At 28.4% G+C, this 15,869-nt stretch overlaps 1 protein-coding gene across 3 annotated transcripts in view; it reads left to right on the forward strand.

Moving 5' to 3' along the window:
* Positions 1-553: 553 nt before the first annotated feature.
* Positions 554-15,869, forward strand: part of LOC107442219 (actin-binding LIM protein 2) — a 79,603-nt gene continuing 64,287 nt past the window's right edge. For 2 of the 3 annotated variants that reach the window (XM_087156820.1, XM_087156821.1), the window contains exon 1: positions 554-855. In XM_087156820.1, the coding sequence (XP_087012946.1) occupies positions 852-855 (4 nt within the window). In that variant the 5' untranslated portion in view covers positions 554-851. The remainder of the gene's footprint in view (positions 856-15,869) is intronic. The other variant, XM_087156822.1, reaches the window with a different exon arrangement.

The raw sequence follows: 15,869 nt of genomic DNA on the forward strand, positions 1-15,869 counted from the left end.
AATTTTTTAAAGTTTAATTAAATCAAATTTTCGCAAATTACTTCAAGAATCTCACCTATTCTCTCCCATTATTAATACTATTATTTCACCCCACATGAAGAAAATGAGGTAAAATAGAGTATTTAAAACAAATAATGAAATGAATAAAAAAAAAAAGAATAAATTAAAGATGACAAAAAATTTTAATAACACATATAAGTCGACTAGCAAACACGATTTAAAAACACATTTTTCACTTTAAAAAAATAGAGAAAAAATATTAGTCTAAAAGATTCAAAATATTTACAGCAATCCATGACAACATGTCATATTTTCTAACTTTTAAATGAGTAAAATAAAATTATTCCATTCAATTAAATTAGATAAATGTACATGATTAAACAGACAGACAAGGAAAAGAAAAGCGAGTTTTTAAATGATCAATGCAAATAGATACGATTAAATGGTAGAAAACTATTAATTTCGTGCTATTGCTTTTAGGGAATACGTCAGGAACCGTTATTACGAATATCGCCATTATATACGCAGTTTGGCGACTTCGAGAAAATCTCATTTGGCGCAAAAGAAGAGATTCAGCAGACGCCTAGAGATGGCAACCTCGAAACTCTGCGTTCTGCTACCGTAGGAAACATTGGAAAGGGATAGCAAGATAGCTTTGTGAAAGCTTTTAGTTTCAGTTCTAAAACTAGGTGTGTTGTGGGTGATGTCCCTTTAAATATTTAATTAATGAGGATATTTACCAACACTTTGGATATTTTCACTTGTGTTTGCGTAAACTAGACAACGAGGTGACAAACATTTGATGTTGTGATTTATCTTGGATTTAGTTGCGTGTGTTGAACGAGCTTAAAATGGGTGAGTAAAATATGTTTTATTTTTTATTCTATACGGAAAAATATACCGGTAAATTCTCTGCGTTAGGCCTAGCTAAATTTACTTAAGAATTATTAAAGTGGTGTAAATTGAATGTCATATTGGAATGTTTATGAATTATTATAGCTTTGTGTTTCATAATTGTAAATTTAGATAAATTATGAATTCGAAAAAAAAATTCGAAATGCATAGTGTTGATCTACCTTGACTTGACCAATGATATTGGGAGTTAAACTCACTTATATTTACTGTCACATTAATAAACTCTAATGGATTTGTACAGATCTTAAGTGTAAATTAAGATAAATTATTGAATTGCCGTATGAATTGTAAATATACTTCATAGTGTTGATCTGTCTTGACTTGACCATGGAGGTTGATGGGAATTTATCATAATTTAATATACTTATGAATTATTTAATGGGTGGGGTGAATTCTTATGTTAGAATATTAATGAAGTCCGAAAGATTTTAAATTGTAACTTGTAAATTAAGATAAGTGATGCCCACTCTCGCATAAATTGTAAATAAATAATTATGAACATAGTGATTATCCGTGATTTGACTGTTGATGGTAGGGATATGATTTGATCATCCTATTAAATTTTTTTTCTTTTTTAGATGCACTTTATCCTACTGTACAAAGGCCCTCTGTTATTATTTATTTAAAGATAAAATTTTATTTTTCCAGTTACAAAGCAATTGTTAATTGTGTCAATACACAAACAGGTTTTTAAGTTACGTATATATATATATATATATATATAAATGAATTTCCCATGCCACAAACGTTTTTAAATTGTATTCATTGTTGATATTGTGACATTGAATTAGGAATGATTTGCTGTTATTGGATTTGTAAGAAAGTTGCATTTTATTCTATAGAACGGATAAAAATAAGTTCATGTAATTACATTATCCTGTTGATTTCTTTTATTAAGTTTATAATGGTATCAGTTATTATCATTTAATTTTAATAAATTTTATAATTTAAATGAAACCTTATTTATGTTTATTATTGTTACAAGTTGCAACATCCTTTCTTGGTTTACTTTCCTGTTAAATAATCTTTTTCTTCTGACAACGATCCTCATCTTTTATTGATCATTTTGGTTTTATGTATATTAATGAGTAAATTTCAAGCAAAACATCAAATTGGGTCTATGCTTAATAATAAAAATAAAGAAATATTGAACGAAACTACACCTACTAAAAGTATTAAAAGTAGGGAAAATTATGGATGTGTTTGAAAATTGCAGGAAGCAATTAAATCTAGGATTCCTGCCACTAGAGATAATGGCAAACATAGGTAAGACGATGGAAAAACCTGTTAAGAAAAATTTTAGAACTGTGGTTGCTTAGTTATTTCAGGACTGTGGAGTTGGAATAGAGCAAAATTTTGCAAGAGTTTGAGTTCCAAGTCAGAAAATGTTCTTTACTTGGACTCCAGTTACTAAAAATAGGTTTTGTAGCTTAAAAGAGAAGTTATTGGTCTTGTAAGAAATTATTTAAATTATTATTTATAAATATGTAAGCAAAAATGTTACTTAAATGAATATGGCAGTTACTCAAAATCATAATTTCATTTGAACACTTCGATCCTATGTTGATCTGAACTATTGGAAAAGTACACTGAAAATTATTGAAATATTGACAGTTATAAATTAGTTTTAATCTAAAAGTATGTATTTTGATGCATCATTTCTTATAGTTATCTAGCTCGTGAATATTCGCCAAAAAGAAATTTTTTTTTTTGTCGTAAGGCACGCGGTTAAGAGTGTATGAAAAATATAGATATTTAGTTCTTTTCGTAAATTTTTTTGCACTATTTCAGTATTTTGTAATAATATAGCTTTTAAAATGTAGTATATCCGGCCGTGAAAGTCGACTTTTGTCTGGTCGAGAAACTAAAAAAAGATCACAGAAGGAGAGACTAACTCTTAGCTACTCTTTGGCAAATCTCTAGTTTTTTTTTTTTTTAATTTGCAAGTTTAAAATCCATTTGATTTCTTGGTGATTGTTGTTGGTGCGACCGATCATGACATGGAAATGTCCCTTAAATTATGTCCAGAAAAAAAATTAAGATATTCAAGAGTATTTCTAATTATGTCTTTTAAAATATACCTTAAAGCTACTAGTCTAAGAATTCCAGAACATTGCATGTTTGTTAATGAAGGACATTAAGCTGTGTTGTCATACGGATCCCACTTTGCAGTGTATTGAATGGAGAATTTTATATACCCTCAACTTTTTTTAATATTTTTTAATTTAAGAAATTTTTATGTTTGGATTTTTTAGTAGTCTACTTACATGCCTGACATACCAAAAATTTTCTATCTCTTAATCAAAAAAAAGGAGGTTGAATTGTTTACCAGGATTTCAAATTATTAGCCAGTTAATTAGCCAAAGGCTAAAAAATGTAGATATTTTTTTAATCATCTTTGAGGGAAGGAAATAGGAATAGGTTGGGGTTTAATTTTGGATAAATTTGTAGACTAAAAGCAGTAATATAAGGATAAACTTTAAACAACATTATGTTATTTTTACACTGTTGTATATGTTATTGTCATGAGAATGTAAAGATTTTCTGCAAAAATATTTGGATGATCATATGCATCTGGCTACCACATAATCTGTTTTATTGACACAAACTGTAGGAAAAAGTTTGTCATGTAATATCGCATGATCTGGCAACGAACATGGTAATATGTATTTTTTAGTAGTTCGTCTCATGCTTACATGATCTCTCTTCTTACTTACATTATCTGGACATAATATAATTCTAATTTGCTACACGATGTATCAAATGAAAATGACTGTAATCGAATAAAGAGTATAGGATTTGTTCAGAAAAATTCCCTTTGATCTTTTTTTTTTTCAGGATTGAGGGGAATGTATATTTTCTTTTCTGTAGAAAAAACCATTCTCTTAAACATTATTTTTATAGCCGAGTTTGCGATTTTATCTCATTTGGAGAGGTGGCGAAAGCTTAGCTTGGGCCCTATGTATATTTAACTTCAACCGTGTTATAATATAAAATGTAATTTTAAATAACGTATAATTTACTCTAATTGTACATGAAAATAGAAACAAAAATTTGAAATTAACATTTGCTTAATAAAGGTATTAATATTTTCCTGCGATTCGGTGGAAATTTTAACTGAGCACGAGTCTTGATTGAAGTCAAAGTAGCACTCTTAGTAACGGCTAAAGTCTGACATCCGAAACATGCTATATGAGAGTGCTGTAAGCTGCATTTCAAATAAAATAATTGCTCATTCAATTTTGTTGATTTGCACTAAACATTAACTTTTGCTAGGAAATATTCATTTCATAATCAACTTGTGTAAAAATTATCAACTTATTGGTAATTTTTACACTAAGTCTTAAGATTACCAATCAATGACCAGTATTGAAGAAACTTTTTTAAAATGAAAATTCATTGACAATTTTAAATTGTAATTGCTGGGATAAATGTAATTACTGTCCCCTCACTTAAATGCTTTTAAATCCCACGAAATTTTTTATTTTTTTAATGAATGAATAATTTAAAAGTGAATATAAGTGAAAATTTTAAATTTCTAATTTAAAATTTTTTTAATATTTTTTAGGAAAATAGATTAGTATATCTAAAATTTTGAAAAATATTGAGAATTTCCGAATGAATACTTACAAGAGAATATTTCGATCACTCATATTTTTATTATTACCTTAAATAAGACCACATTCTGTAAGCAAATACATAATAATTTAAAATTAGATTTCTTGTTTTAGAATGCATTTTTGTGTAAGGTGCAATTATGACATTTAACAAGAAATTTTTTTTTTTTAATTTTTAGATGTATTATATAATAACCAATATAACTTTTCATCCAAACAGCCCGGTAAAAATTTAAGTTAGCTTTTTACGAAGAAGTTTTATTTTTGACCTATTTTTTTATTTAATTTATTATTTTTACCTATATTTAAACAATTTATCTAAAATTAAGAAATGTCAATGAGTTATTGAAACAGAAATTAGACATTTACATAATATGCATGTACTTTATGAATAGTTTTAAGTTACCGAATTCCTAATAGTACTCAAGTTTTTAAAAAAATAAAAACTGACAAGAAAGATCATAATTACAAAATTCAGACATTAATGTTATTAAAATTACAACTTTATGCAAACATAGATTATTCTATTCTTAATAAAAGTTAAAAAAGGACATAAGAATGCCAATAAATTTTCCAATTAAAAGTTTGAAAAATAAATAAGCAAAAATACAGTTAAAATTTTAATCTATCAAACAATCGTTTGGACGCAAAACAGAATGAGTCTTTTGACTTTTCTTAAAAGAATTGATAACAGTCATAAATTTGCTCTTGAATTTTAAAATTTGATGTTCTTTCTTTCATACAATGTTCTTATTGTCAAATAAATATTTTTTATTATTGTTTGAATTCTGACAATACGAAACTAAATATGTAATAATATAACCAAATGAATCATACATAAAAAAAATTTCAAATAGTAAAGAAATAATAGACCCTTTGGTAATTATTGTCCCCTTATTTGCATTTCAGATTAGGACAGTAATTACAGAACAATAGTTTTTGCCAAATAAATGAAAAAAACTATTTTTATTCTTTTAGTTAAACTGTCCATATTTTATAAATGTGTGGTGTATTGTAAGGTGTAATTCGTAAATGTAAGGTGTAATTTTTAATTTGTACGTTTTGTACAAATCAAAATTTTTTAATTGCTTGTAATGTCTTGATGAAAATTAGGGGGCAGTAAATTACATTAAAAAAACTAAGCTTATGGACCCTAAAAGAAATGGAATTGCGATTAAACTTCTCTGTTCTATTAGAGAAGAGTGTTCTTTGTAATCTGAAAGTTATATTTTATTCAACTAGAGCCATCTAAAGTGTTTCATTGGCACTTTTAGTACGTGTGTTGGTAATTACGCTAATGTGGGGAAGCAATTGCTCAAAAGAGTTACACAAATTGTTATTATCATATATTTAAATAAATTTATGTCATTCTTTTAAATCGTTAAATAAAAAATAATAAAAATAAGTTATTTGTCTTGCTTTTAAGGAGTTTCAGAATAGTGAGAACAAAAATAATTTTTTTTTTTTTTTTTTTTTTTAGAGTAGTAAAATAATTTAACTTAGTGCGTAAGAACTTATCACTTACTCTACATAGTAATTAAGTCTTAAAACTTAAACATGCCCAACGTTTTTTATTTTAAGTAATGTTGGACCTGGAACTAAGAAAAATAAGTCCTCAATTTAATTTTAATTCTATTCTCATTTCAAATTTCGTCAATATTTGTAACGGCCTAACGTTTTTAAGTTTAGCAAAAAGATCAAAATCCTCTCAGATTTACTGTTTTTGTAAACGCACGATCAGTATATCACTGAGTTTTCGCCAACTTAGCGATAAATGAGGGTATCATTCTTCTACCAGTAGTAGTTAAACAGGTGAAAATGACTTTCGGTCAATTAACGCTAGCGTGAAAAATCTTACAATTGTGCTTAAAATAGAATTAGATTTTATTGAACTGAATTCTTTTCTAAGGACAACTTAATATTATATGCTGAAATTTTATTTCTCGTGTGACAAATAAAAATATGAGTAAAAGAATTTTGAAAATTAGTTTTTATACAAAGATTTTTATCTTTTTCTAAAACCCTAAAGTTGAGTAAGAATTGTTAATTTTACATTTAAAAAAAAAAAAAAAAAAAAAACATTATCCTTTCGAAGTTCGGTATATAATCTGTGAAAATTTTAATCATTGAAAGCATAAAAATCTGGGTTATGGTCAGTGGCATAGTTTTAATGTATGTTCGAGGGAGTTATGGGTTTACAGGGGTCTGTCCAGACATTTTGTGAAGGTTCCTGTTTTTGTAAAATTGTGAAAAAACTACTCATAATTTGTGAATATAAAATAAGCGTTATGTCACATTCATTCAACCAGGGTCCTGCTTTTGGGAATTTGTGCAAATAGGGTCCCGTTATTGCAAAAATTGCTAAAAACCTTTTTAAGAAAAGAAGTTTTTAAATTGTAAATAGATACAAGATTCTGCTCAACAATTGCTGCTACTAAATTAGAGATGCAGCATACAATTATTTGGTATTTAGCCTATACTACTCAATGCAGAATATTCGTTTCAGACGAATAATGGAAACAAAATCACTCACATTTTTAATAATTTCAATTTACATATTTTAAGTAACACAACTTAGTTATGTACCACTTTTAATGTGTTACGCATTATGTTAACTTAAACAATTCTTAAATTTATAATATTTTATTTAAATTTCTAGAAATTTTTATTTACATAATATTCTATTAATTAATTTTATGAATAAATATAGATTGATCAATTATTAATTTACAAAAAAAATATGGTTTAATATTAATAAGAATGTGCACACGATATTTGTAAAAGTAGAAATATTTTCTTAGAATACTACATTTGCAATTTAAACTTAGGAAAATTTAGTTTGTCTGGAACTTCCTTCTCCGCCCCCTCCCCGGGAAGGGTTTATTCTATTAACAAAACAATAATGAAGATAAGCAAATTTGTGAAGGGTTCGATTAAGAGATAAATTATTCTGTGAATATCAAATATATACACAAGTTAGGTTTAAAAAATAATTCAAAATTGATCTAAAATCAACATTTATGTAACTCTTAGGGATTTACTTTATTGTAAGTAACGGTAATTGAATTCAGTTCTAAATTGTGACGTAAAAGTGATAATTACGCATAGCTTGGTGGTCAAATGCATCGATATATTAAGAGAGGCCGGGTTGCAGACCGCTTGTTGTAAGTATATTTCTTTTACGAATTGTTGAGTATATATCATAGTACACTTAACTTTTAAATCGAGTCATGAAAAAAGCCTTGAAAGACCGCACCTATAATTGTTTTTATCTATCTTGTGATTACATCATAGCTATCTTCGTCCGAGTACGTCACATTATCAGTGCAAATAGTATAAGCAGGAAAAATATATATCTATAAGTGTGGCAATGACGCAAATTGTCCTAACTAAGCTTTAGTGATTATTTCTGTTCATGAAATGTTTAGTTCTTTCGTTCGGGTGGTAACAAAAGCTTGCTCGAAAAGCTTATGGAAATAAATATAGCCATTTCTCAATATCATTTTAGAAAGCTGAGAATGAAATCGGCTCGACATTCTAAAGTGGAATTATTTTATATATTATTTTAAATAGCTTTGTTTTACATGATTTAGGTTGCACGAAAGAATTATTACTTTAATTAAATAACTGCAGTTTCTTATATTCGTTCATAATCTGATTCTCTTCAATTAGTGTTTGCTCTAATCGTTTTTAGAAGGGCGAGCCGCGCTGCTTGCCCTTTGATGCGCCCTCTTTGCCCTTTTTGTGAAGAAAAAAAAACCCCGTCATTCTTTGAAAATGGTGCCTTTTTATTCATATTCCATTGTAAATGTTTATGTAATAATTGCACACTGTTGAAATTAGGTGTTTAATTATGATTACTATTACAAATATTTAGTTTGTTACAAATATTCTCAACTAGTTAAATTTTCATAATTCTCTTTTTTTCGGGGGGAGTTTTGCTGTTTTTTTAAAAGTGATTTTTAATTTTAAAATAATTTTTTTACCTTTTTTTAGACGACAAATACGCTTTTAAATGTTTATTTTCTCATAACTTTAAGTTTAAATTGTAGGAAAAAGCTATCAAGTTGCTTATCTTTCGATCATTTTTTTAGTTTACTTTTTTTGAAAAAAGAAATTGTGCTCACTAATTGTCTATCAGCTTGTCATTAATTATTTTTTTTAAACTACAAATTCTTTTCTTATTTTGACGATGAATGGAAATTAGTTTTTGAAATGTCCACATAAAATAATATAAGAGGGTGATTAAAAAATCGTTGAGGGTCAAATTCAGTTAATACATAATAATACACATTTTTATACATTTTTACGGTGTTAAGTGAGTGCCTTTTCAGTACTCATAGTGCCCTTTTTTAATTCCTAAGGTGTGAACTCTGCTTTAATTAAATCACTTATTTAATTGAATTCACTTATTTAAATTTTTTATTTCAAAGTTATTATCTTGCTAAGGTCGTATTTGAATATTTCTAACTATATCTTCTGCAAATCACAAATTATTTTTGTCTTCACTTTTTTTTCTTCTCACAAATGATAGTGCGTCATAAAAGTAACATAGTTTCCTTAAAACTTGTACTATGTGGTTTTGTTTTTATGGTTTAATCAAAAAAAATTTAGGGTTCAATAAAAAGCGTTGTGCTATCGAAATAATTTGTTTATAAATTTCTTAGAGGCAGAAAACGCTGAAAATTTAAAGTCACGTGACAGGCTCTCACTTAAAGTTTAAGCAAGTGTTTTTTCGCCCTCTCATGTTACCATAACGGGTGATTACATTAATATTACTGAATTTATACGGATTCTTAATCTAGTTCCGTTTTGTGCTTAAAAATTTATTTAGATCTTATCTAGTCTAATGAAAGAATGTCATAAAGGTTTGTTAGCCATCATCAAAAGTCACGATCGAATTCTGCTAAATTAATTCTCCACGTGTTATGGCTCAAACAATTACTACCGTGAATGTCATTCAATTCTGTGCGTTTTCCTCTGATTTAAAGGACGTACGGATAAAATGAGTACATATTGTATGAAACGACTAGGTTTTAACTTTTTTTTTTTTTTAACCCAATGAAGTAATTTTACTTCTGTCAAGTTTCAGATAGTGTCTAGGAATTTGGTATTTTTTCGCTCATGTCTTGGTCTCACTTCGCTTCATTTGAGCGAGATTTAAGCGAGATAAATAGAAAAAAAAAAGGTTCCATTAGGTGCAGATTTGACACACCCATGTCATAGAATAAAAGGGAAGTCTTCTGAGGAGATGCGTGCTTTTAATATGTTCTGTTACTGAGTTTCGTTTCTCTTTATTCTGTCGGAGGGATAATTTCGTGTGGGTGATGAGGCCACGAATCAGGGGGTTACTTTCTATATTTTACTCATTTTTCGCTTTCGTTGGGGAATAGATATACTATATCCATTTTTCGTTATGTTATCAATGTGTTCATGAATAATAATTTATTATTTTACTTGCCGTACATGGTATACTTTATCAGGGTGCGTAGCGTTTTTAAAAAGTGCTTAAAGGTGCTTATTTTTGATTTACGTTTTCTAAAAGCCCTTAAAGGTGCTTGTTTTATTCGGTGTTTGTAAAAAGTGCTTAATTTTCTATCTTTTAAAAAGAGATTTTTTCTTTGCCGTATCGATTGTTGTTCTAAATTACAAAAAATGCATTATTTTCAGAATTTTCTCTGCAATGTTTATCAGAAACTAGTTAGATCATCATAATTTTGTCAAGTTTTTGAAAATGTTATTGAATTTTATGTTTATAAATTAAGTACTTTAAACGATAGAAAAAATAATTTTTGTTGCTGTACAGATCCTAATTATGATTTTTTTTTTTTGGAAGGTAAATATTTTTGAGTGCTTAAAAAGTACTTAATACGTGCTTATTTTTTGATTGAAAAACTGGCTACTCACCCTGTTTACCTTTTTAGCTAGTCCTATCATTTGTTAAAAGGTATTTATAAATAAATTTATTAAGGTAATATTTTTAAAATATTTCAGTTCTTTACGTGTATATGTTACCGTGGGATAATTGAAATCAAGAGAATGTCGACATTCACCGGTGAATGTCAACAGTCGCTGTGGTGAATGTCTGAAATATTTGTTATATCCGATTTGATACTCATTTATTCGTTGATATTATGACATTTATCCGATACTTCAACATCTGCTGTGGACAGATTAGTAGAAACATCAGTGTTCGGAGTACCTGTTAAATGCTTACTGGGCAGTGGCACTTAACCTTTAAATATACATTGATGTGGGGCTTACTCGGACAGACCTAGTATATATTTCGGACATTTACAAAAGCGATTATGTGATGGTCAACATTCACCGTTGGTAGTCAACAATAACCCAATCCGGTCATTCACAGTAACATATACATATTATTATGGGCGTATGATATGCCTATTTTCAAGCTCTAGAATAAATTTCTCTAGATCTTTATTGCTGTATAAAGTAGTTCCGAAATAAGATATTTCATCTAACTCCATCGGGCAAAGCGAATTTCTGAAAATTTTAATCAGTCATTAATCAAAACGAAGACATATACTACTTCTCTATGTTGCTTAAGAAATAGCGACTGCTATAAAAAGGGTGGAAGTTTAGAAGCAAATAGTTTTAACATTTTAGAATAAATTTTCCCTACTGGACACACTGGCAAGAAAAGGTTAAAAGCAGCACATGACTATAAAAGGTTTGAAAGTGCTTAAAATATCGTCAACCTAATATATTTAGGGTGTCATCTCGACCTTCATTCAAGAGAGACATGGTTATATTGTTTTCCAAGTCAGTTAAGGTTACGGGCATTTTTCTTGTCTTTGTCTGTACTAATCAACATCTTCCTTAATTGCTGCGTGCTTATGATGGAAACGGGCAGTTTGCCAATGGAGATAGTGTGTTGTTCATCAAGGTTGGAAGGCCACTAAAAGTTAAATGTTCGTGAAATTTAGATATTATTGATTAATATGCGGAAGTGTGAGAAGTTAGGGAGACGTTTTTTTGTTTGATTGCTTTATTTCTTGAACCGGTTTGATCTTGTTCTAGATTAAATTATTTAAGACCAGAATGAAGCAAGGGCGTATGCCTCAACTCCTGGTGTTTAAAATTAAACATTGTGGAAATTTTCTGAATTTTTTTTTTTTTTTTAACACGTTGAAAATAGTTTGCTTTTTTTTAAAGTTTGTAATTTTGAGCTATAATAGAATGCGTGCCATTGAGTGGCACACTTTATTAATTGTTATCTAAACATCCAGAAACAGCTTGCCTAGTTGTATTTTTATTAACTTTTGAAAAAGACAAAGTTAAAGGGGTGGGTAGATGGCCAGTAGACCTGAATATAGCTCATGAATTAATAGAATTTTCCTCTAAAAATGTATAATATTTATTGATAGTTTTTAACATATAAAAGTTAACATCAACGCATGACGTTTTTAGGCAAAGTAGGAAGTACGAGTATTAATAAACTTCTAGTTATTATTTTGAATGCATATAGGCTTCTCAATAATCAGAGCCCGCTTTAAGCATTGCCACCTCGCCAAATGCAATAAAATCGTAAATTTGGCGAATAAGATTATATTTTAGCGAAAGTATTAGCTAATGATTTTTTCCACTGGAAAGAAAAATATATTTAACTCGATCCTGTTTCTCGGTGTTATAACTCGGATGTTCTTTTAACTGCATTACTGTAAAGAAAGCAAACAAACGAAATAGATAAGTTTTGCTTCATATTTAATCTATATGAGTCCAATGTATTTTTAGTTAAATAAATTTAATAGTTTCGTTTTAGAGCATTCTTTTTTTTTAAAAAAAGCTTAATTTTTGTACCCTCGTGACCTTATAGGAGATGTCACAAAATTATTCTACAGCAGTTAATTTTGTGAACCTTTTACTCGAAAAAAATACAGTTTTCGGAGACATACACTTAAATGTGCACAAGCCATCCTAATTTTGAGCCTATGTAGTCTGTGGAATCTTTAATAAATACCAAAATAAAAACTTTAGCTGAATTGTTATTAATTAATTAAAAAAAACACAAGAAGCCTTCTTTACTATTATGTGTCTATCATTCATTCATAGAACAATGGAAAGTGATGCAAGTTTGAGTATTCGGCTGTCTTTGTTTTGCTTTTGATCATATTTGTTGCTGTGATGGTCCATGGTGTGGTGGAATGTTCTTATTTTTTTATTTTATTTTCTGACATAGCATTTTATTGAACGTAATTTCGCTTCACTTTTGTCTGGGAATCTGTTGTCCTATTTTATCTAGAGATGGTGTTCCTAGGAGAGAAAATACACTAAACGCTGTACAGTGATCATTAAAAAAAGAAAAACAACATTTTATTTAAATATTTTTATGTTAATTCAAAGTTGTATCTTATAATGCTAATTCAAAGCTTAAACAAATATAATAGATTTTTTTACTCGAACTTTTATCCCTAGTTTAGTTTTACAATAATTTTTTTTATACACAGGCAAAATATATCTTTTAACATTTATTGAGAGAACATAGCTAATAATTTGTTAATTAGTCCTTACGTTTTTAATCTATCGTTTCTGGTAGTCTTTTTTTTTCTTCTTTTTCTCTGCAATAATTTAAACAGTTGGGCAATTGAGTACTTGCAACTCGAGAAGAAGATTATCATAGATGCACAGACACGTGACCTATTAATTATTTGTTTATATATTTAATTGTAACCGTGATATATTTTTGTTTTGTGAACTTGGCAACTTCGATGCATAATTAGTGCATACTGTCAGGTCATTATTTACAAATGTTACATTTGCAGACTTTAAAAGTACCTAACTCATTAAAAAAAGTCATCCGCTTTCAATAATTTTTTAAAATCAAATTTTGGCTATTTAAAATTAATTTAAAAATTAAAAACTGACTGACAAATTACCATTTTGGGATCCATCTGTAACAAGTCTCCAAGATTTATTTTGATAAAATTAAGTATGCTTGGTCTTTTTTTAATCGAATATCTTACCTGTTTACGTCTTTAGGTTTTGAATAAATTCTTGAACTTAATTTGTTTTGGACTTGCTTTATCGGTTAAAAAAATTTCTTATAAAAATTCCAAAAAGAAAGATTTTAATCTTTTGATACTCAAATCTTTTTGTACCCATGTATTTTGAATTTGATTGCTATAATTTCTATGTTTATTTATTTATATATTAATTCTTAAAATTGTTTGAAGGTCAATTATAATTCTTTATGCAAATTTTGTATTTGTTTTTTCTTCATATTTTGCCGCACATTGATAATTTTAGACCTGAATCTGGCCCCGGGGTCGTAGTATGAGCATACTTCTTTTCTTTTTAAACAAACACTGACTGATATTGATTGTTTTAACTTTGAAAGAATTTCGTATTATTATTTTACATTTTTCGAAGCTTATAAACACGGTAATTATAATTCAGCTTGCCTTTTAAATAAGGTCGAGTTGTTGCTTGGGTATTTCTTGTTTGTTCAGCTTTCATTTATTGGAGGCTTGTCTTTTTCAAGGCTGTTGAAATTACTAAAACATACTTTTCTAACAGCTTGCTTTGATCACGTTTTAAAAAAATTTCTTCTTTACACTCTCAGTAAATAAATAGCTTCTTCCTGTTATGATCACTGGGCGTAAGACGTGATTTTGTACTTAAAGCCTTCTTTTATTAGGCTACAAGTATAGAAGCGTATATTTAAAAAAAAATTTTTCCAATGATATTTGAATTATGTCCATTTAAACGTGTTAAACTTAAGACTTAACTTTTTATTTAGATATTTGTACAAAAAATTATTATTCGTACAATTACTTCATGAGTTACAAAATTTTTATTTCTGAGATTTATATAAAAATAATGTTCTAAATTTTTTTCATCTTTAATAACTGCATTCTGCAACTTACTTGCTCAATAAAGTAACTCATCTTTTTTCAAAAACTAATAGGTGACCGAAATTAAAGTCAGTTAACCGTAAACTTTTGTTATTTGTAAAATATTTATCCACTTTTGTTTTCTGCTTTTTTCTATCTACTTTTGAAATTACTTTTGTTTGTTTTTTCCCCTCCTTCCAGAGAGCCTTATTTAAAAGTCAATTATGATTGGAAAACGAGAATTATAAATGTTATTCATTTTTTAATCACCTATTTTTTTTTTCTAGATACGAAATTAAATTCGATCTTATATGCACGTTAATGTTTACAGTTTCATCACTCTCATCTTACTGCAATAATAAAAACAATTAAAGGGAAGATCCATTTTTTTTAAAGCAAGTTACGTCTATACGTAAATAAGGTATCAGATGATAGCGAAGCTGTGCGCGGATACCTCTGCCACGCAGTGACACTGTGGTCGCGCGTTTCTGTAGAGGTACCTCGTTTGCTCGTCAAAGCTTATATCTTAAGGATGTTTGAAAACACCGTAGCTTTGCCCAATTCTTGTTTTTTTATTGTTTTTTTTTATTATTTCTTTGTTTACCCAGCCAGCTTTAGTATGGTCAGTCGTCACCCTCTAGATCAGTGTTTCCCAACCTTTTTTGTGCCATGCCCCACTCAAGCCTTTCTAAAATTCTTATGCCCCCCCCATATGTGACATACACATAATTTTTAATATTAAAAAATTGAATTGTTCACATAAGAAACTTAAATGATAGGTTTTAGTGAGAAATCTCTAGGAAATTGTTGACGAAACATAGTAAGTAAAATTTCGACTTATAATGAAACTTATAGTGAAAAACCAAAATTCAAATTCGAAATAATTTTCATAAAGATTTTTCTATAATAATTTAATATTTTAATTTAGAGAGATCCTTGCGCTTGATGCTTGCTGCACAGAGATTTTATGTTAGTTTCCAATTTGGTTAGCTTCAGCCTCAAGTCTCCCCACTGTGTTTTATCCAGGCGATTTCCTTTTTTTTTTTTTTTTTTTTTTTTTTTTACACCAGTAAGTCATTTACAGCACTAAATCCACATTCAGCTAAATATGAAGATGGAAACGGTAACAATAGTTTTCTTGTATATTTGGTTGAATTTGGGTATTTGATTTCTGTTTCCTCACAAAGCCAGGCCATCACTCCTTTTATATAAAATAAAGTTTTAACTGATTTATCATTTTGCATTTCTAAGAGTTCTTCTTGATACTGCATATTTCATATACCAGACAAATGCACTAACATTGGCTGCCTCATCCGTGTTGAAAAATCAATTTGTTTTAAATCAGAAAATCTTTCTTTTAAATCAGCCGATAGAATTTTCAGATGATCGACAATAACAAGTAAAGCGGTATCATTTACTTTTAATTCTTGGGGACAATTAAACTGATCCAAGTTTTTGTTTTCAGACTTAACTCAAAGGGTAA

Source organism: Parasteatoda tepidariorum, chromosome 2 (assembly GCF_982258835.1).
Source record: "Parasteatoda tepidariorum strain Cologne lab strain chromosome 2, Ptep-v5.0, whole genome shotgun sequence".
Classification (NCBI taxonomy): Eukaryota; Metazoa; Arthropoda; class Arachnida; order Araneae; family Theridiidae; genus Parasteatoda; species Parasteatoda tepidariorum.